Here is a 23,577-nt window from a genome sequence, read left to right as displayed (position 1 = left end):
ACGGTGCAGTGAGACATTATAATTGGGATTTGAGCAGTGTTTTTTTTTACAGATATTAACACAGACACGCTGTGCCTGCTGTGACCAACAACCTTTCTTTTTATTATACCCAGCTGACAGGTCTGTCATGTTTGCAAGTTACCATGCATATTTTCCTTTCATTACCAGTGTCCTGGTACTTAATTGGAATGTTATTAGTTAATGTTTCAGCATTCATTAAAATTTTATTTCATTAGCTTGTGGGGCTTAGTTTATTGAGGGAACCTGTAAATATTAAATATGTTTGTTTCATTTATATAAAAAAAAAAGGTGTTTCATTTTTATTGGAATAATGTGTACTAGCTGTATGGCAGTGGAATTAACTTACAGGAATTTAAGTCGTATATCTTACAAAACACATACCTGGTATACAGTATGCTGCAAAAACCCATTGTCATAAAGGCTTGCACTTTATAAACCTCAACACATCAGATCTAGCCACACTGAATTTAACTGACACTAACCTGTCTATGATTTCAATTTAATAGAAAGACTACAGCATCTAACTACAAAGGATTTGCACAACTTTGTACTGTGTGTCAACAAGCTTGATGCATTGAAGTCTATTCCTCTTCCTTTGATATTGTTTCTTTAAAAACAAGATACAGAATCAACTAAACTACCATATGTAATTATTATCATTAAAAAACAAAACAAAGAAAAACACAGTGAGATGGAACATGTCAATCAGTTTACACAAAATTACAAGTGTTAAACCTATTTAACTTGGTAATCTTTTGTTATGGCCATGCGATATTTTGTATTCTCTTTTAAAGGAGTTTTAAATGGTAATCATGCAGGAAAAAAAAGATGAAGAAGGAAACAGCCTAATGATAATTAGCAATCCAGGCATCTGTCTCCTTCATAAATTCTGAGCTGGGCTTTCTAGTTAGACTCCCTAAATACCTTTTACAGTACCACTGAAAGCTTCAGAAATAAAGCTTTGTTTGCAGGGTTTCAACTTGTTGCCAAGGAGACCATGAAAAATAAAAGAAAAGAAAAAAAAAAATACGGCTTTCTTATTTCATATTTTGTGATGAAACCTGCAAGTATAATCAAGTTTTATTTTTTATAAATATTTAATTCAAAGAATTAAATTAAAAATGTTCTTAAATTGGTCTTGAACCTATACTATAGGTGATTTTGAACCTATACTATAGGCCTCCATTCAAATTATCACAAAGGAACCAGCCGCAACATCATTCAGATACAGTACACTCTTGCTATAATGAACTTGTTGGGGTCCAAGCCTTTTGTTCGTTATATCTAGGGGTTCGTTATAGCGAAAGGACAATCAATGAACAAGTAAGTTAATGAGATGAGATTATGAATAAAAGTAGAATTCGTTGAAGAATTAAAACGCAGTATAAAAGTCTCAAATTGAAGCTGAACATTTATTCAAAGTCAGTCTGACGTGAATCGTTTCGAGGTGCATTAAATCTTAATCCAACATGCAAGAATCCCAAACTGAGCTTTTATTCCAAATCAACTTGCTGAACAAGCCAAAAAACTGAATTAAAAAAACACGACAGAGATGTGCATGCTTTACTCTTTTTTTTTTTTTTTTGCAACATAATTTGTTTTTTTGTTTTGGAGCCATAGTCACACAGCACAAGCTTTTTATTATAACAAGAGAGTTGACTTCAATGCGGTGGTGGGATGTTGTGCGTACAGAACGACCAGGATGTTGATAGTGTGTATATATGTTATCTTTTTTTTGGGGGGGTGGGGGCAGGGGCCAGGTTTGCTATAATGAAGGGCGTATAGCATGCTGTATATAGAAATTTTTACAGAAAAATGGCATACTTCTGTGGTGGTTTGATAGCCTGGATATGAGCCAGGCATATTCAAAAGATGAGGGAGCTGTGTTGTGTTAAGTCATGCTGTTCCTTCGGGAGGCTTACTAACCCAGGAACATTTGATGTTGATTTTAACTCTCTCAGCATTGCAGCGGGGGGCTGTTGTAGTAAAAGACTGTGCATATAGTGGTGCACTAAAACTGCAGACAAATAGTCCAATCTGCAACAGGACTTTATTTACCTTAAACTTCAAATAATTACGGGGTCTCAAGTAATCACTCCAATACATGCCAGGTCTGCTGGCAAATATTGTAAATAAACGCCTGGTCTCTGTCATTGCCATTGAAGATGAGGAGGAGCTTGAGCGTAATTAACTGCTTTTAAGTGACAGCTATGAAAGTGACTCAGGATTAATAAATAATAATAATGTAAAATAATGCAGTTACTATGTTATTAAAAGTTTTGATAATTTTAAACATGTTGAAAGTAGGCCAGATACAAACCTGTTGGTGTATTTTAACATGTTTTGTTGTATTAATAATGTACAAGTTTGAGACTAAACAATACATTATTTTTTGGTAATGATACTTCTTGCTCTTATCGTTCATTTAAAAAAAAAAAAAAAAACATTTTAGAAGTTTGTATTATTATTATTATTATTGAGCTGTAAGCACAGCCTACATGCCAGTGTTCTGATATCTACTGGGCTGCCTTTTAGTGGATTTAACTGTTGTTGTTGTTAACAATGGTAGATCTAGTTCCATTTTTAAATACAAATTTGTACTTCTGCTGTTCATTTTCCAACGTTTTGCATACCATATCCTTGTTAACCAGTGCATATAAAAAAAACTGTAATAATACTTTTGTTTTCTAATTGAGGGTGCACAGTACAATGATATTGGTTCCCACTGACACACAACCTTTAACAAAGTTGTTGGAATGTTTAAATTAAGTTAAGATGTTGCTACAAGGTTGTGTATTAGTGGCTTCTTAATGACTGCATGAAACATGGGAAGCTAGAGATCGAATTTAAATGCCGGTCTCAAGTAATCGCCGATGTACAATATGTGCCAGGTCTGCTGGCAAATACTATAAAGAAACGCTGCGGACGTTTAATTGAAGTCTTACGGTATACACGTTTGTTAGCATTCTGCACTGGCCTAATATATACCTTTATCAATATCTGGTCATTTTTTTATTATTAAATTATTTAGCCTTTGGTAGTCTTTCTGTAAAGTTAGTGATGAAAACTTTTTTTTTTATTTAGTCAATTACTCTGTTAACCCTGGTTCTGCTATTTTACACAGTTCGTTGATTTGTCTCCTTTTTTTGTGGTTTCTTTCACACAGAGGAAGAGGTGGAAAATTTTGATGTTTCCAGTCTGCCTGAAGAAGTGCTGCGGAACATTGAAGCTGACAGTTTCTGGTGCATGAGCAAGTTGCTTGATGGCATTCAGGTAAATTGATTCCTCTTGTCTTCAACCATTGGGGATAACTGATTAATTGCATGGCTTTGAACTACCTCTGGGACATCAAGACAATAATGCATGTGCAGAAATAGAGAGTTATCTAGTCCCTTAGCAGAAATCTACTATCGCTTGGTATCCTGGAAAAAAAAAGCTTGATAAATATACTCACTTTCTTCAAAATGAAACATGGGTTCTTTACCCATGAGGCTCAGTTGTAAGTACTCACTATAGACTGGTACAAGTTGTACACAGTTGTTCTCCCTATATTTAATTGATTGAAGGCTATAAAAGCAAAATAGGTGTTTTTGGTATCCATGATGTATAATACCCCAGAGATCTGTAGATAATATTGCAAGGTTGGTGACTAGCCGAGGTAAAGCAGTGCACGATTATATTTAAAATGTTTTGATCAAAGAACCCTGGGAACTCTCTTTTGATGTGCATGTCAATTTCTTAAGAGTTTTTAAACACATGCTTGTTATTTTTAAAAGTAAAGTTTACTCAGTGTTAACATTTTAGCATTCAGATATAATTAGGGGACTGAAGAAATGCATTTGTGTCTGTATATGAAATAGATGCAATACCAGTTGTTTAAGAAGCAGTGCTTACAAAGGTACCACGAAATGTTCCTGTCAGGATAACTGAGGAAGTCAGCACCTCAGGTTATTCTGTGTTGGTTCCTGGTTCTGGTCTGACATCACCCATTGCAGCCGTCTTTGTGACACGTGGTGTCATCGTGGAATTACCAGCGCCTCCTAGACACAGACCAGAGCAGGAACCACAACTTTTTTTGGGGAAAAAAAAAGGACTTCTGTTTTTTTTTTTTTTGTGAGTGTTTTTTTAAAAAAAATAAATAAATACATAAAATTAAAAAATGGAAGGCTGGAGAGACAGCTGCACTGAGCTGGAGGAGCTCCTCAGTGGTCTGGAGGACCAAGGCTGATGCCTTGCCTGTGGGGTGTGTGGGCACGTGGTGGCTGTCTGCCCCTTCCAAAGAGGAGGAGGAGGAGGAGGAGGAACCAGCCCAGGAGAAGAAGGTGAGGAGGAGGAGTGGCAGAGAAAAGCTGCAGCAGAAACCACAGCAACAGCAGGAGGAGGTCGGGGATGATAGTTGGGAGTTTTTTTTAAAGAACCTCGTGGCGGAGTTGTGCCCTGGCTGTAGGGCATATGGGCACACATTGGCCATCTGCCCCATGCAATATGCAGAGGTGGAAGTAATGCCTGAGTGGGAGGAGCCTGTGCATCCAGCGCCCAGATGGGGGGACCGTGAGCATCCAGCCCCCAGATGGGGGACAGCGGGAAACCAAAGCACGAGGGACTGCTGTTTCCACCTCCGCCAGCGGAGGAAGAATGCCTGCTGGCGGAGGTGGAAACCGTCATCGCTCGGGGATGCCTGCATGACACAGCCCAAGGATGCCTTCATGTCATCGCTCGGGGATGCCTGGACAAAACTGCCCAAGGGTGCCTTCACGTCGGGGATGCCCGCCTCACTTCGCCCAAGGATGTCCGCCTCGCTTCGCCCAAGGTTGCCTGCTGCTCCGCATCGCCTGGGGCTGCCTGCTGCTCCGCATCGCCTGGGGCTGCCTGCTGTTCCCCACTGCCTGGGGCTGCCGGAATTGCTTCGCCAAGGGTCGCCATCAGCTCTGCTTGGCTGTAGGGGTCAGTGTGGCCAGAGCCCCACCAGAGGGAGCTGCTGGCTGTGAAGGGGGGAAGGTCTGGAGACCACCAACCCCAGCAGTTTTTCCGCTGCTGGAATTTCCCCGGCTGAAGGAGTCAGTCTGGGAGCTGTCAGTGGTACAGCGGGAGGAGAGACTCGCCCCACTGTCAGCACATCTGCTGACAGCATGGCCAGTAGCAGCCTGGCTACAGGCAACATTGCCGCCCATGAGCCCTTTAAAGTCCCTATTCTTGGGGGGGGGGGGGTGTATGTGGCAATGTTGACCCGCCGCTGTGTGTATTTCTCTTTTGTATGTTACATGTTGTGTTATAATGTTGGTGTATAGTCATTGGTACACGGGTTATGCGCACAAGTGTATAAAATGTAATATGTGAGCACGGGGAATTGCACTTTTATTAATTCACGTGCAGTTTTACCAAGACTCCAATTGAATGAGCAATCAAATCTCGGTACAGCTGCATAAAAGCAGCATGTTTTCACTCACTTGGGGTTGTGTGTTTGGTGAGTGTAGAACGGGATTGGAGACGGAGGTAACAGTAAAGTATTAGCAAATCATAATACGAGCTCACTGTGTTTGTCTTTGTAGTTCATGTTTGTCTCTTTGTTTTGGCTAAAGTTCCGTGTCCTGAGTTTTGTTTGTCTTTCGACCTTTTATTTTCTGTTTGTTCATTTATTAAATGCAGAGCGCAACCAAGCGCTCAGCTTCACTAAACTCCACCTCTGTTTATTCTGTGTTGGTTCCTGGTTCTGGTCTGATGTAACCCACTGCAACTGTCTTTGTGACAGGCATAAACAACATAAAGTGTTTAATCGGTAAGAAAATAATCCACAGATTCAACACTTGATTCAACAATTGTTTATCCTGTACTTAATCAACTGTAAGTTTTTGCTCCATCAAATATTGTCTTCACTCTTGAGGATCATTTAGGCCCTTGTGTTGACAGTGTGTCCCTTTCATTCCTTTCCTTTGACAAATATTTGAATTAACTAGGGATAGGCAGTAAAATGCTAAGCACAATGTCACCACAGATATATCAACAATATGTATTAATGTCAGGCAAGATTAGTTCAGAGTTCATTCCAGTAGTTCAAAGCCTAGTGACACTTGATTTGTAATGGTATAATTGAAATATATAGATTCTATCTATAGAGGTCATTCGGGAATGTGTTTCCCTGCCAGCCTAGGTTTTTTAGTGCTGAACAGACGATGGATCTCTTTGCTTACTGTGTTTTTCAATGGGTTGGCAGAACCGTTTATTTGTGTATCTCCTTGTTTTGTAAAATACAGGTGTTTTGGGGGGGGGGTGCATTAACTCACAAAGTTGCAGGTGTAGCTTTTCTCTAAATTAATCATAAGAAAAACAAATGGATCTGTTTTACAGTAATGGATTACCAGGTCTGATGTAACCAAGAGTAATTCTAGCTTATTAGTACGTGCATCACTAGACATAGCTCTTTTAGAACACAAAGCATTGCTGTCTAGTTCTTTTTTAGGTTTTGAATGTCCTTTAAAGTAAAGAAAACTAAGGCACAGTCTGACTCATAAGATCATTGACTTTATTCTGACAGATTGTCTTCGGAAGAGGTACTGTACATTGATGGACAGTTAAACTAAATTGATGGTATTGAAAACCTAAATAAAGATGGAACTTGATGTTTCAACTATTAGAGCAACACAACATCTTGTTAATTGAGAGCCTTAAATAGAATACAATGTAATTGTGTTCTTTTATTTTCTTCCTACAGATTGTTTCTTCAAAGTCTTTGTTAGACCTGCTGTGAGAGTGGTGAGGTGCATACAGTAAAAGCATAGGCTTCTCTCTTTCCCAGTCTGTCTCATCTTGGTAGGGAGTCCTTTCTGCTTATTTAATACACTGTTCATGCTTGACAAATGTAATCTGTTTTAAAGGTTACATAGACTTAACTTGCCAGTGTGATCTTCAGTCATTACTTTTAATGGTTACTTCAGCTTAATTTTCTAGCATATGTACTCAGTTGCATTGCTTTCATCTTACAGTTTTGCATTGTCATGCATTGCTTTGTATTGTGAGGTGTGATCTAAAGGCCTAGTCTATGATTCGTCTGGGCGTTCACTCAGAACAGGTTTTGTTTGTTGTGCAAGGTTATTACATTGTTTCAGTAATTGTTGATGTTGCTAACTCCAGAATGCATTGATCAAGTTTATGTGAAAGTAAAATAAACCTTGTCACCAAACTATTGTGGTAAGATACAATTGGTTGACTTTAATAAACCATTATTCAAGTTATTTCTTACTAGCAACCTTTCCTGTTACTTTTGTAAAAAGTTGCTGCTTTATAAATAGGGGTCACTTTTCTTTGCATGGAGTGATTCTTGTTAGGTTAAATTAAAACTGAAAATATACCCACCCAAATTTAAACTGTACCCACCATTGCGACAAAAACATAATATAGTTTGTGGGTGTGTGTATTTTTCCTTGTGCTGTGTGGTCCATTATTCACTGTGGCAGTAAAGGTTTGAAGTTTAACAGATGAACTAATTGGAAATATCTTTACAGCTGAGTGCAGCTAAAACTTTACTTCAGCTGGCAAGTGCAAAGGGGGATCTAAAACTATATACTGCCTGTTCTTACACTGAGATTCAGTGGGTCACCATGGCTGCAATGGGCCGACAGCTGTTTGAGCTAGGCGATGTGACTTCAGAGCTAGCTGGCAACCTCTAAGGCCAACAGCCTTCTCAACCCTGTTCCTTGCTGTGTTGTTACCAGCTGTTAAGAAGTTTGCTCTTTTCCAGTTTCTCCAAGACCAAATTTGTACAGTGCCTCTTCAGGTGGTTGGGAACCTCCACTTGACGGAAGAGCATCTTTTGAGCAAGGCATTGGCATTCGTTCTTGATACCTAGTTAATTTAATACAATCTCCCCAGACATATAGCCTATGAGTTTGGACCTCACTTGGTGTCGCTGGGCTATTTCCATTGGGGTCACAGTTCTGAGGGTGATAAATAGTGAAAAATCTGAAACCTGAATGGCACAATACTTAAAAAAAACAAAACAAAACAAAAAAAACCCCATAAAAACAAGGGCAGCTCATGTTGAGTCGGAGGGCCCTAATACTGCAGTAAAATAATTGTACTGGTCATTGGACACACACGTATTGCTGCAAGTACATGCAGACGAGATGACGTATATTCATAGGAGAAGCAAACTTTTCCACTGTTGCTTTCCATGTAAATAGTGGGCATTTTTAATATCAATGTTGCCTTTGATTACTTTCCAATAACTGTTTTTGACTTACTTCAGGGTAAATGTCTGATAAGTCTTGTGCATCATATTCATCGAAACCCCTGCAGGATTCATAATTGCCCTGTAAATGTGATGCTTGAGGGAATGACATTAGAGGATTCTCCCATGGATTCCAAATTAACAGGAACAGTATCCCATATACGTTTTCAGTTGAGAAATAGAGGACTGGGTATCTGCATGCAGCACTGCTAGGCTACTTGTGTATGTGAAAGTAGAGTTTAAAAATGCCTCAGAAAGATTAACAGTACTGCTCCTGCATCCTTTTACATTATGCAGTTAGAGGCTCCAGAGGCTGGGTGGTTTGCTGAAGGATCACAAACTAATTAAGGTCATAATAGAGTTCAGTGCTGTTAAAATTGTTTATAAATCATTAGGGGGGAAATGCTCTTTCCCTTGTGTCCTAAACATAATTAGCTTGTGTCCAAGGTCATGATAATAGAAACACATTTCCCTCTGTGAAACAGCCAGACAAAGAAACTGCATATTGTTCATATAGTGCTAGCATGGAGAGAAAAAAAAAAGTCGTTATTCTTTAATGGAGAATACAAGTAGCAATTATTAAAATGATTCTATTCACCCATAAAGTTGTTTTCTTTATCACTACCTTAAAACTGCAGATATATTTCATAATTTATCTTTGATCTCAATGAAGATTTTATATAGGTTTACTTGTATTTTTGCAGAAATTAAATTTAATTGAATAACACAAAAGTAATTCATTAATTTGATTTGGCAAAACAGGTCCTTTCTTTGATTTTCAATGATTTATTGACGTAAATGTCAAGGTTAAACTGTAAAGACTCATTGCACTGTGCATTTTAAAGCAATTCGCTAGCAGAAGTGGTATTCAGCCATCTGTTATATTGTTTGAATTGAGTGAGCTTTGTCTTCTATACTTTTATTAGTGCTGAATCCCAGGTGATTTGAAGTTCTGTGACATGGGTTGACACTGTCCTTGAATACTGTGTATGTCAATGGCAGGTTATACCTGGAAGACTATTCCAGTGTGTATGAAGCAGTCAACTGTGTTCGTTTGCTTGGTCTATTTCCTACACATCTTTCAAAGAATACTAATAGGACCTCTGACATAGTGATACATCATATAGACCTACATATGTGGTTATTCCCACTTCATGGTTAAGGATGGGAATCTTAATCGTTAGTACAGCATGACTGAATACAGTACATTTCATGGGGTCCTTTTTAATGATCTAAACTTTGGCAGGTCTTAATAAAGCTACCACTAAAAGTATTGCAGACCTTTTTTTTAAAATTTGTATTTAGTGTTTTATTAAACACCAGCAGAATTAACATAGAGTTAAAGTCTGTTGGTGTTTACATATACTGCTGTTAAGATTATTAAAATAGATACCTCATTTTAATCACAGTCGGTGGTTTAAAACACCTTATACTTTGTCAAGTCATATTTGTAAAAAAATAAAAAATACAAAAAATAAAATGCTTTTTCAACCATCAACAAACTTGATCAATATTTGTTTTCAAAAGTATATATGCAGTGCTTCAGTTGTCTAAAGTGACAAGGGGAATAGTCTAAATGTTACCCCTACAGCCTTTCTTCGATGTATGGTATTTGGTATTGCTATTAAAAGAACGTCAGAATTAAATCTATCCATTTTAACATAATGTGCATAAACTGGCACTATACTCTGTACCCACCCTAGAGGCACACAATCCACACTTAAAACAATCCACATGATCTGTAAAACAAGGAAATGGTTATGTAGAAAATATTTTGACATCCTTTAGAATGATCTACAACAATATTTATAAAAAGCGTAGATGGACTAAATCATTTCTGTGAAATTCTCAGGAAATAGAAAGTGGCATGAGCCTGATACTAGGCATGTTATCCAATATTCTCTGTTTATTAGGCTATCTCTGTTAGCTTGCTCCTGCCAATTATTTTTAATCAGAGATTCCTTTGAGGAAACCTTTCACTGTCATGGCATGATGGGAAGAACAGGTTTTTCTGCCTGACTGCTGGTATTTTTGCTGTTATTGACAGGTGTATTTTTCTGTTTCAGCTCACTGATCTTCTAAATGTGCTGGCTGCATAAGATGCCTGTCTTTCAGGTTTTCCCATTTTAGCCTTCCCCATAGGAGTGCAAGCTATCAGGTTGTTTAAAGTACAAAAAACAACTAAGTGCTTTGAAAATAGGTTATTACAGAAAGATAAACCAACAAAATACTTGAGAGAGAAGGTGGGAGGTGGTGTTGGGTATCTTGTAGACCTTTCACTATGGCCTTCAGATTTCTTTTAAGAAAAGTATATAAGTGATACATTTCTTTTCTGCACTTAACTAGCAAAATGTGGTTCTTACCAACATGGGCACTACTGTGACCTTCTGTGGTAGGTGATAAGCATGTGAAGTAGTGAACAGAGATTAGGATTTTTTAAGTCTATTAAAAGATAACTGCCTAGTTTTTGCTTTATTGCTACTGGCTACAATGTCAGAGTGGATGATGGAAATCGGATTATCCTTTGTGGTGGCATGACCCCTGGAGTTGGTATAGTGGAGGCGTATTTTTGCATTTATCTTCAGATATTTATCTACAGCTGGTTCCAATCATGCATGCAGAAACTTGGAAGGGACACACTTTTTTCATAATTGATTAATCTGGAAAATTAAAGAAGTACAGGGAGTGGACAAAAAAACGGAAACAGCAGGGTAAATGAGGGACACCTAGTATATTGAAAGCAAGGGCTTCCACACAGGTGTGGCTCATGTGTTAATTAAGCAAATAACATCCCAGCATGCTTAGGGTCATGTATAAAAATGCTGGACATTCCTGGTCACCTAGAATTATGGCTAGCATGCCTGCAAGAGGAGACCTCAGTAACCTTGAAAGTTTGGCAGGAGCTTCAGTGACCAAGACAGCTCAAATTGCTGATGTCTCATGAGCAACGGTGTCTAAGGTGATGTTGGCATGGAACTCCAAGGGAAAGACATCATCAGCAAAGGGCAACAGGGCGGAAGGGCATACTCCAGGATTGTGATATCTGTGCATTAATTTGAAGTGCAAGACAAAACAGGCGAGCAACTGCAGATCAACTGACTGCAAATTTCAACCTGGGGAGTGAGCAGCCTATTTCATCAAAAACGGTCCGCCGAGAATTCCACAGAGCAGGATACCATAGCCAGGTTGCAGTGCACAAATTGCTCATCACACCTGGCAATACCCATTTGCGAGTCCAGTGGTGCAAAGAGCACAGGCAATGGACTACCGAGCAGTGGAGAAATGTGATATGGTCAGATGAATCATCCTTCACCATGTTCTTTACAAATGGATGAGTGCATGTGTGGTGTCAACCTAAAGAACTCTACAGCGCTATGCACTTGGTTCCAACAGTGAAGGGTTCTGGTGGTTCCGTAATGTTGAGGGGCACATTTTCTTGGCATGGTTTTGGTGCACTCATTCCCTTAGAAGGCAAGATTAATGCTAATCACTACTTCATGGTATTGAGTGATCATCTTCACCCCATGTTGCAGCATTTATTTCCTGCTGGGGGGGGGGGGGGTGTCTTCCAGGATGACAATGCCCCCATCCACAGCATGATGGGAAGTGGCATGTGTGTTCACCCAATGGTTTGATGAGCATGACACTGATGTTATCCATATGTCACCATGGCCTCTCCGTCACCAGATCTGAGCCAATTGAGCATTTATGTGATATTCTGTAACGACGCCTGAGACAGCATTTTCCACCTCCATCAACAGGGCATGAGTTGATTGACTTTCTCGTGGAAGAATGGTGCCAAATCCCTCCTGCAGAATTCTAGAGGCTGGTAGACACTATGCCACGGCGCATATAAGCACATGGTGGCCCAATGCCCTATTAAGTGACTTTACATTGGTGTTTCAATTTTTTTGTCCACAGATTGTATCTGCCTGTCCTTCCTTATGTAGGTATGTCACACTTACATTCTAGATTGTGATAAAATGTATATTTAACCAATAGTGCCTGTCGATGATGGTAGCAGACAGCAACAGGAGTTATGCTCCCCAGGTCGAAGACGAGGGCACTATCCAAAATTAAGGTCTGCTAACCCTTCATCGAGAGGGCACTATTTGCTATTAACAAAGTATTTTTCTCATTTTCTTTAAACATTTTAAAACCTAGATTTAACTTGAACCTGTAATGATTTGTCAGAGAAAAGTTTTAGGAAAATAGTAATGTAGGCTAGATCAGTCAGGGGAGGGTAATAGAAATAAATACATTTTATATATATATATATATATATATATATATATATATATATATATATATATATATATATATATATATATAAAACAGCACTGTGTTTTTTTAATAAAATGTGCTTGATATGTTGGTACAAATGAAAATTGTATAAACATATCTTCATCGTGCGAGATGGCTAGTGGGGTACTAGTGACTTATTGGATATAAATGTGATGATATTTAATATTATGTAGATCTAAGCTACATCTGCTTAGGTGTTTTCATTTAAATAACCTTTGTCTTGGTTGAGATATTGACACTGAATAATATTTATTTCTTAATAGGATGCATCATGACTAGCAGAGAGTTTAATGAATGTTTGTCTGTCAGATATAAATAATACTGTAGTTTACTAAGATTCCGTTTAATTTAATAAACGTTTAAACTTTTTAAAAATATATAGTTTAAACGTTAAAATCAAACATTTTGAAGAGATGCTGTGTAAGGGGGGTGGTATGCGTCCCCATCTGTGCAGTTTCGACAGCAGGAGAAAACAGGAAGTCGGCCATCTTGGGGGAAGTGCGTTACCTGCAAGGGCTCTGAGCATTTTAAAATAAATAGCTTTCTATAAATTACTACTTATATGTCTTTTATATAGGTCTTGTACATCACCTTTTCTACTCTCTTTAAATGCAATTGATACCTGTTAATCCATTCGTGTATCTCAATCCCAACTGAGAAATGTGTTATTAGTAAAATTGGTTTAATTAACTTTATTTTTTCTTCTGTGAAACCACTAAATGGGCTTTTAAATCAAAAGTCTTACTTTTTCATTTAAATGACTCATCAAAAAATATGGAGAAATCTTTTGTAAGAATGAAGCAATGAGAATAAAGAAATGCAGTAGCTTGTTCTGGTCTGGAAAAATATATTTTAAAGGCAGTGTGGTAAAACCGGTCATAAAATATTTGGCTGTAGGGTGACAACTATGACAAACTTTGGCTGTAAAGGAAAGCGGTTACCAACCAAGTGAAGAACCCATTATATATTACAGAAATGTAATTGAAATTGTTTCAAGGGGGAAATGTATGTGTTTGCCTTAAGTAGTAATGCAATTAATGTATAAAAGTTATGCATGTTTCAAATTCTCTTTTTACTTTTCCAAGGACAACTACACCTTCGCCCAGCCTGGAATTCAGAGGAAAGTGAAAGCTTTGGAAGAACTTGTTAGTCGGATCGATGGTGAGTCTTAAAAGTCAATTCTTACTCTAAGTGGAGCTGAAGAACTCTGTGTCGAGAGTGTTTAGCAAAAACCTTTGCAAGTAATCTAGCCAATATCGGCACAACCATCCACCATGACAGTCTAGTGCAGCCTTTCTCAGATGATGTGTCATCCTCAATCAGCTCTGCAGCGCTGTGGCCTTTGCAAGTTCACTGCTGTGTATCGTTTAAAAGAAAGCTGCTAGAGCATGAGCCACTTTCATTACTTTTTATTAAGGCTATATAATCAGAATTCAATGGCAATTTCTTTGCTGCAGAGTAATGGCTATGCACAAAAGGCAGCCAGCATTCAGTTTGCATTAAACTCAGTGATTGTTTTAATTTCATGGCAAGTCGCAGTGGTTGTTTATGGCTACTGTTTTGTCCAGCTTTTATGCATCATGTAGCGATTTTAAAAATACTTGGATAATTTTTGTATTGGATTTGCTAGGATTATGACTTTCATACTGTAACTAAATTGAAGGAGTAATTTTAGATTAAGCTTTTATATTTTTGAAATGCTGACAGTTGTGGCATGCTTTTAATTAAATGAAATTCAGCCGATAATACTGACCCGCTCTAAACATGTTCTCCTCATAGTTTGTTAAATTAATGAACAGATCATTAACTAAACAACGCGACTTGGTTTTGAGCATGTATAATTCCAACAAGCAAATGCTGCAAAAAACTGTATTTAATTAGGAAATAAATAAATAAAGCTTCTCTATAAGAACACTGCATGTGCATGCATTGGGGAATCACTTTCTCTCCCCGTATCGTAAACCTACTCTTCAACATAACAGCTTTCCCTGAAATAAGACTCTAATAATGCTGTAGTTCTCCTCTATTGGGACAATGAGTAAGTGTGCCTTCGTCCTGCTTACACCTAAAAGTAAAACAAATGCACTTGAACTTTGACCCATTTGGCGACTCAAGACCATCACTTTTATTCAAGCAAAAAATGTCTCTCTCAATTACTCAAGTACAGACAAGTACACACAGTACACAGAATGATCAACAAAATGAGAATACGTTTAAAAAAAAAAAAGAAAAGAAAAAAATATGATCTAAAGCTGGTACATTCGTATCTCGGCGAAACAGGAGAGGAATGGGAAATTAAGTCAAGTTAAAGGCAATCATCCAAATAAAGCTGAAGCACGAATGGATAGATACACATAGAACGTCTGTACAGCACAGAAAAAATATGTTTAAAAATAAATAAATAAAATACCCAACTTTACTGCTGATGCTGAACCTCGTCTTCTTTAATATTAGCATCACAAAGGTATCCATGTATTATAAAAAAAAATAACAGATGGTCCTCTTCAGTGAGTTAAAGGAAAACAATTCCATCTCTGGTTTCTGTGACAGTTTATAAATTACTTGACCTTTGGTCTCATAATTTATGACATCACAGAAACCCTAGATGGAATTATATATATATATATATATATATATATATATATATATATATATATATATATATATATATATATATATATATATATATATATATATATATAGATATTATGTTTTTTTTTTTTTTTTTTTTTTTTTTTTTGTGTTTTTTTGTAATAATTTTTATCAAAAACAAAAACAAGTATTGTTAGTAAAATTACAAAATCCCGTGCAACTTTATATGGTCACATGATGTGCCATGTGATTCACTTGATCTGTATAAGCAGCTTGAGTGTTCATCAGCAACAATCATGGGAAAACAGAAGGGTCTCAATAAGGGAGATGATAGTGGCTGCCCATATAACAAGCTTCTCTCTTGACTTAGTGGCTGCATTGACCAATGTGTTCCTAAAGACAGTCTTCTGAGGGTTTCTTGAAGGCAACATTTGTAAAAAACCACCACCTAAAAGCACAAATTCAGTCAAGTGGGTCATGAAGTATCAAACTCTGCAGGTGTGTGCAGTGTATTTTGACAAGTCAACGGCATTCTAGAGAGGACCAAATCACAGTCACCTTGAAAAAACACACCATTGTCTATTTAGGAGGCTGTGTAGTTAAAGTGGTTAAAGAAGCAGGCTTGTAACCAGGAGATCTGTGGTTCAAATCCCTGCTCAGCACTGACTCATTGTGTGACCCTGAGCAAGTCACTTAACCTCCTTGTGCTCCGTCTTTTGGGTGAGACGTTTTTGTAAGTGACTCTGCAGCTGATGCATAGTTCACACACCCTAGTCTCGTATCTTGTAAAGCCATTCTGGATTTTTTTTTGGACCTGTCAGTTTACTGTGGTACCTGTACCTAGAATGTAATAATTATTATAATTATTATAAAGGTACTTTATCATTTACAATATATGTTTAGAGGGGGAGAATATGAACAAGACAGTGAAGTAAGTGGCCTTATGTAGTTGTTGAAAGTTTCTAATACTGTGTCTGGTGTTGATGGATTTTAGACTGAAGTGATAAAGTGAACTGAAATGTGAATTAAGGCGCAAAACATGCATTGCGTGGGTCAGACATTTAGTCGTGTAGCTCTGCTGGTGCTGTAGAGGACTGAGAGTAGCAGAATTACAGTGAAACACAGTATGCACTGCAGCTAAGAGCTGAAAGTGTTTAAAAGGTTTTCTTTTAAAGGCGAGTTTGCTGGACCTGACCTATCAAACAGTTTCTACCTTTTTTTTTTTTAATACTCAAAACAATATACCAGCATATAATTATATGAGAATATATCTCCTACTCAAAAAAGTCAGATAGGGTTACAGTAAAATGCCCTTTTACAAGCAGGTGTGAAAACTTAAATAAACCAAGCAGATATTAAAACACACACATAGTGTATTATGATCATTCTCACAGTTTGTAAGATGTTCCATTTGTTTCCAACACAGGCTTGTTCGGAATATTTTGGCTCTAGTGGTTTGGAAACAGGATTACTTATCGTATAGTTAGGGGGAAAAAAAAAAAAAAAACGACTACAGATGTTCAACATTTGGCTGTTTTCATGCCTGGCTAAATCTTCATTTATCAGCTAATTGAAGCAGATCTGGCAATTATGTTAGTGTTTCAGTCACCATGTAAAAGAAACTAAAGCTTGTACCTTACTGCTGCGATAAATTAGAAGTCTATTTGCAGTTAACTGAGAAACATTTTAACCAGATTTTAATACACTAGAGTGAATTTAAGTGCACATCAAGCATACATGTTGACTTCATAGTTGTGTTCCTGTAGAGGCTATTTGATCTGAAACTAGATAGTAACAAACTAGATAGTAACGTAAGTAACATCATTGTTTTGTTAAATAACACATGTCTTGATTTATTCGCATGAGGTGTTACTTCCATGTATAGCGTGACACTTGTTTGTGCCATATCCTGATTTTTCTAAAACTAACAGATGGGAATAATATTGGCTGCAAAGGGAACATACTGTATGTTGTCTCCATAGAGTTAATGGAGCAGGGTTGACATATTTTTATCCCTGCAGCTAGTTCAGCCTGCAAAATAATTGTAAAGGTGGTTTTCCAGTCTGTATATCCGTTAAATTTAAAATAAAAAAATGACTATTCACTTGCTAAAGTTAGTTTGTCGAATAAGACAGTCCTTCATATTAAGTCATTTGGAAGGTAGTTCTTTATTGTAATTTCCTTAACAGTGGATTAAGCTGCAATATTTAAGTCTTGTTCAGTAGCAAGTGTGATGCTCTGCAACAGTGATACCTCGTTTACACTAGCTACTTTTAAGCAGACTCCGAGATGGCTTAGGTCTTTTTTTTTTTTTTTTTTTGTAGTGTAAACACAAAAGTCCCAGACCCAGCAGTCCTAAAAGTGCCCTGTTCCAGAGGGGGGTGACTGCTTTGGTCTTTTTTTTTTTGGTGTACTGTGAACTCAGCGGTCGCTGAGGCAGCTCATGTTTCCCATGTATGCTCGTGGGCAACGCCCCCATTGTCAGTATCAAACAGGCACAGACATCAGCAACAGAAAGTTGGGATTGTTACTCTGACAACAACCAAAAAATATATTTGACAGAAGGTTGAGAGACTGAGGCAGAGGATTCCAGTATACAGACTTTTGTATTTGTGCTATAATGTGAAAATAATTCATGGGGGATCAATGTGAAACAAGCCTGGTTACCACAAAACTTTATTGTCCAGAAATATTATTTTTCACACACGTCTATAAAGGTAAGCTGTGAGCGTATTTTTACATGTATTAATATGAGGAAATGTTTGGTTTTGTGGGTACCTCTATCTTATTAAATAAATCATTACAGTAATGTCACAAAGAAAATGAAAGGTTTCCTTCACAGGGCGAATACAGTCCTTTGTTTAAAAATAACCTAAATTTAGACCTGCACATAGCGCTTGTTTAATTATATGCTTCACAAGCCCCACCCCTTGTTCACTATATTTTTCACATACCTCTTTATAGATGTGCATACTGATAAATCCTCTACTGATCACTCATTTTATCACCAAACTCTTCAATAATGCAATCCAAAATTATCTTATTACTATAACATCTCAAAAAGCTCTGCAAATGTCTGTGATATTCTTTGAGCGCTGGATGCAGTAGCAGCTATCTCCTTTGTATAGCTCATGTTATTAAAATGTATATTTGTTTTCATGTTTGTTTTCATTTATCTACACATCCTACCCCACAACTTCCAAGTTAAAAAAAAAAAAAAAAAAACTGTTCAATAAACAGTTATATTTTTTGAATCTATCATTCTAAGCATTCTATTCCTTAATGATCTTCACTATTGTTGTCCATATGTTTTTTTCCCCTGCCAGTTAGACTGAAGGACCTTGTTTTTCAAGCCAAGTCCCAGTACTTCTTTGTAACATGACAGTAACACCCACGAGAAAAAAAAAATTCTAACAGTACATCAAGCAAAACATATAAATGTGTTTGAGGGATTTGAAATTTTAGACATGGCTAAATATATTCTACTTGGGAAACTTCAAATGGTTCTTGTTGTAGCCTTCAAAACTTAGACCTAATATTGCCAAAATATTTACAATTCATCTCTGATACTGTTTAGAAGTGGATTCACTACTATTTTTGTTTTTGTTTATGGCCCAACGTGATTTATTGCACACATAATTGACCTCACAGTGTGTTAGCCTGCCCCCAAAAATAAGTGTAAGTGTATCATAAAAGCACAGGCATCTAAATCCCTGTTCACACTTGTATCGGGATGATAATGGTTAAATTAGTTTCTGTTTAGAATATTCTGATACGGTAACACTTTCTGTCCTAACTCACTTTTCAACACCAAAATTAATACCAGTGCAAAGTACAATTTACTTGGGTCTCCTTCTGGACTCCCTCACAATGTGAGCCTACCAGTCGGACGACAGAGTGGCCGCCATTCATAACTGTATACACACACACACACACACACTGCTGTGTAAAGACCTAGACATGCGGCATTTTTTTACTCTGATGCATTATGAGCATCAATAATTTACTCAAAGCCTCCACTAGTGTTTTCTACTATTATAACAGCCTTGACTTGCATAAAGAAGGAAAAACATTGAGTGAAATAGCTCTCGTCACTCGATTTTCAAGGTGTGGTATCCGAAACATAATTACCAAGTACAGAGAAACATCATCAGTAATTGACAAACCCAGGACTGGAAGACCCAAAAAGCTGTCTAACAAGGATGAGGAATACTTGCAGATGATATCCTTAAGGAATAGAAAGAAGACAAGCATTGAATTGACTACAGAACTGGCAGAAGGCACAGGTGGTGTTGTCCATCAAATCAACAGTACGAAGGTCACTCGAAATCAGGACTTAAAGGATGTGTTGCAGTAAGAATACCACTGTTAAGAAAAGTGGAACGAGACTAAAAGGCTAAAATATGCACAAGAACACAGACATTGGACTATGGAATAATGGTCAAAGGTGCTTTGGTACCCCCGAAATGTTTTCCTTTTAATACAGTACAGCTGTGGAAGGAAAGTTTTGTTGCGGATAACCTCACTCAAACTACTTGCTCACTAAATATCTTGGTCTCCCTTAAGAGATAATTGTCTCCTCTATAAAAAATATGCAAAGGATCTTAATGACCAACCCGTCTCAAGTTCATTAGCAGCCTAAATATGATGAGTGTACTAACAACTAATGACTGGATGGAGCATACATGACAATAGCAAGTGTTAAATCCAGAGTAGTATTATATTTAATGAACTTATAACGTTACTACTTTGGATTTCTTAGTTTTAATTACAATATCATGTAATATGGCAATGTGGATTGACATTTAATCAGAGTCACTGTCGGTCAAAGATCAGTTGTGGTCTGCTACACTTCATTGGTGGTGCTTGATTGCAATTTGGACTGTAACAACTGCCTGGTTGAAAGTACAGTTGGGACTGAAGGTGGTTGACATGCGGTGTAGGAGTATGAATTTGCCTCCCAGCCAGTTGGTGATGCTGTGCTGGAGGTTTGTTTGCTTGCTGATGCTGTTGTCGCTGGGGAAACCAAAGTTGCTGGTTCTTGTATCGACTGTATTGTGCCAGGTTTATAGTATACTCGCTGACGTCTGGCCAGGTGTGTGTCAAGCTCAGACACAGGTATTTCTTCTGGATTTCTGTGCTCTGCTATCTCAGCTGGATTAGGTTTTACCAGAGCAAGTCAAATTTGGTTTTCTTGGACATGTTTACATTTTTTTGTTGACTAATAAAAGCTTTTTGAGCATCGTGTCAGCTGGGTGTTGAAAGTAAAACAAGTAAACACAGATTATAATGCTAAACTAGACTAGCCTGATTGATTCAAGTACACTGTAAAAAATAGTACTAAAACTGATACTAGCTCTAAAATCACTGCTAACACAGACAATGCAATAATGAAAAATTCAGAGTTAAGCATTATATGTAATACTGTATTTCAAAAACAAACATGCTAATAATGTAGATGCATTCCCCTTATGTGCTATTAGAACTTAATTCTGTTTAAGCATATTCAGGCTACATGTCTCTGTCAAAACAATGTCCCAGTGCACCTTAAGTAAGAACATAATAAATGTTCACTACGGAGAGGAGGCTGTTCGGCCCATCATGCTAAAATCTTGCAAAGAAAGTAAATTTAGACAAAAGACAACAACTCAGGCTAATATAATAAACATGTATGTGCTTTTTATTGCTTCTATGCTGAACCTACAGCCGTCTGCATTGACAGACTTCTGCGGTGTGACTCGGCAGCTTCTGAAAGTCTGTGCTTTCCTCTGCAGGTGAAGTGTCACATTGATCCTGTTATTTGTAGGGAAATTGATATGCTTTAGCAATGCAGTCTGTATTCATCCTGGTCTTTCCACCGCTCATACTTACAATTTAAAAACACAGGAGTTTCACATCTATCACGTTACATACACATAAAATACAGATTACCACAAAATTCAAAGAATATAAAAAACATTACTAACATTTTTGACATGTAGTGCAGTTTTAATGACACATGTCTGTAAAGTATATTTTTGCAGTATAGCAAGTACACTGTTATGATGAAATAAACGGGCATTAACTCCCATTTGATCAGCTTGTGGCACACTTGTTTTATTTATTATCTTTGCTGTGCCTTGTTTTCTAAGTAATGTGCTGGGATTCACTTAAACTAAAATAACTTAAACTGCAGTAAAATAAAAAAGTTAACATCGGCAAAGAGGTAGGGGTGGCGATCTGAAACATGTTTAAATAAATGAGTGATGTTTCCTCCCTTGTTTTTCACTGTCCAAAAAATATTTTCATGAATATTATTTTTATTTTCTGAACAATCATTATAATACCTTACAATTACAAATACTTACTAGGTTTGTAATTATGTGTTAATTAACAGAAATAAAGGGGTGTATGTGTGTATATAGATATATATAATATCAGAGGTCGCATAAATCCATTGGACGGAAAAAATATTTTGGCTTGCGTTCACGGGACCACAGAATGGGAAAGGGAAGCAGACATGTATTTTCATGGTAATCTATTACACTGCAGCAAAATGACCGTAAAATGCTTGTTTAAAAAAAAAAAAAAACTGTTATGGAATAAAACAGCATTGATTAAGGTACACACCAGTCCTTTAGGTGGCAGCAATAAGCCTCATATTTGGCTTATGCAGCAATACAGTATTAAGAAGGTTTTAAGACCCTTTCACAGTGGCATGCTCTACCTGGGTCAGAACCTACCCGGGTCAGGACTCGGAGTCATGCGGGTTGGGTACGCGATTTCACACTGCTTTTGATAAAGCAGGGTTGACCTGGGTGACAGACGCAAGTGCACATCATGCGTATCGATGGCACTGAAGCAGCTTGTTACGGACGCTTCTATCCAAGTTTTTCTGGATTCAACTGTCGGCCCAAATGTTGATCAGAGCAAATGCTTCTACATCCCTGCTGCAATCTGGTTCGTGCTGTGACTCAATCAACAAAAATAAGGTTAAAGAGAAATGTTCCTTGCGGAAGTGAAACCTTCACGCAGGCATGGCTGTTTGTTATTGCGTCTGCTCATGAACGGCCGTCTCGCTGAACCTGGGTCAAAGCGTGTCAACCAACATCCTGGGTGGGTCGCTGGGTTAACCCGGGTACGAACCAGGTACGTGGTTTCATACTACGAGGGATTGTGAACAAGGTGTCCAGGACATGGGTCCAGACCCGGGTAGGAGTGCCAGCGTGAAAGGGGCTTTAGACGTTTCTGGCAACAGACCAGTGGCTGTGACAATATGGCAGTCAGCATCTTCTGGGGATTCTCATGAAGAAGATCACCCATCTGCATCTCAGCTGTGTACTTCTGACTATGAGTACTACAGTGACTGAAGTAATACAGAAAAAAGCTAACAAAAAATATGTTCCTATAATTATGAATGAGAGATGAAGTACCCGTGGCTTGTTTATCGAGACAGCAAGATGTACTGCAGATCTAAAAAAGCTGCTGGGCAAAAAAAGGCATATACATGTGGATGTACAGATTTTCAAGAATCTTTGCTTGAAAGACAGACACGGCGATGTTGTTGCTATTATTGGAATATAGAAAAATATGAAAACACACATAGATAAAGGCAACAAACTGCTTAGTATTACGTCTTTGTCATGCGAACGGTCTGCTGTTAGTATATAGCATAAAGAAAAAAGTGTGTCTGTGTTCATATGTATACAGGCAGAGATTGTTGAAACTACGATATAGCATGGAGTTTAAACGTTCATAAAAATATACCAAAATGCACATCCCTGGAGATTATTAGCCTTTATGTTAACAATGATCGTTTAGTATATAATGGAAGAGATGCAAAACACATGAACAGAAAAGCTAGCATGACCGCTGTGTGTGTACAGTACCGTGAAAAAGTATTTGCCCCCTGTCTGATTTCCTGCATTTTTGCATATTTGACAGTGAATGTTATCAGATCTTCAACCAAAGTGTAATATTAGATAAAAGGGACCCTGAGTGAACATAACACAACATTTTTATATGTATTTCATTTATTTATTAAAGAAAGTTATGCAACCCCCAGTGCCCCCGTGTGAAAAAGTAATCGCCCCCTTAACTCAATAACTGGTTATGCCACCTTTAGTAGCAATAACTGCCAAACGCTTCCAGTAGTTATTGATCAGTCTCTCACAGCGCCATGGAGGAATTTTGGCCACTCCTTCATGCAGAACTGCTTCAACTCAGTGACATTGTGTGGGTTTTCGAGCATAACCTGCTCATTTCAGGTCCTGCCACAACATCTTAATGGAGTTTAGGTCTGGACTTTGACTAGGCCATTCCAAAACTTAAAATTTCTCAATCATTCTGATGTAGACTTGCTTGTGTGTTTCGGATCATTGTCTTGCTGCATGACCCAGCTGCGCTTCAGTTTCAGCTCACGGATGGATGGCCTGACATTCTCCTGTAGAATACTC

At 37.7% G+C, this 23,577-nt stretch overlaps 1 protein-coding gene across 1 annotated transcript in view; it reads left to right on the top strand.

Moving 5' to 3' along the window:
- Positions 1–23,577, top strand: part of LOC121319753 (TBC1 domain family member 22B-like) — a 201,882-nt gene that overhangs the window by 89,678 nt on the left and 88,627 nt on the right. Inside the window, exons 9-10 of the mRNA XM_041257529.1 lie at positions 3,188–3,294; positions 13,636–13,711. Coding sequence (XP_041113463.1) covers positions 3,188–3,294; positions 13,636–13,711 — 183 coding nt within the window. The remainder of the gene's footprint in view (positions 1–3,187; positions 3,295–13,635; positions 13,712–23,577) is intronic.

Source organism: Polyodon spathula, chromosome 8 (assembly GCF_017654505.1).
Source record: "Polyodon spathula isolate WHYD16114869_AA chromosome 8, ASM1765450v1, whole genome shotgun sequence".
NCBI lineage: Eukaryota > Metazoa > Chordata > Actinopteri > Acipenseriformes > Polyodontidae > Polyodon > Polyodon spathula.
This window is presented reverse-complemented; position numbering and strand designations above follow the sequence as displayed.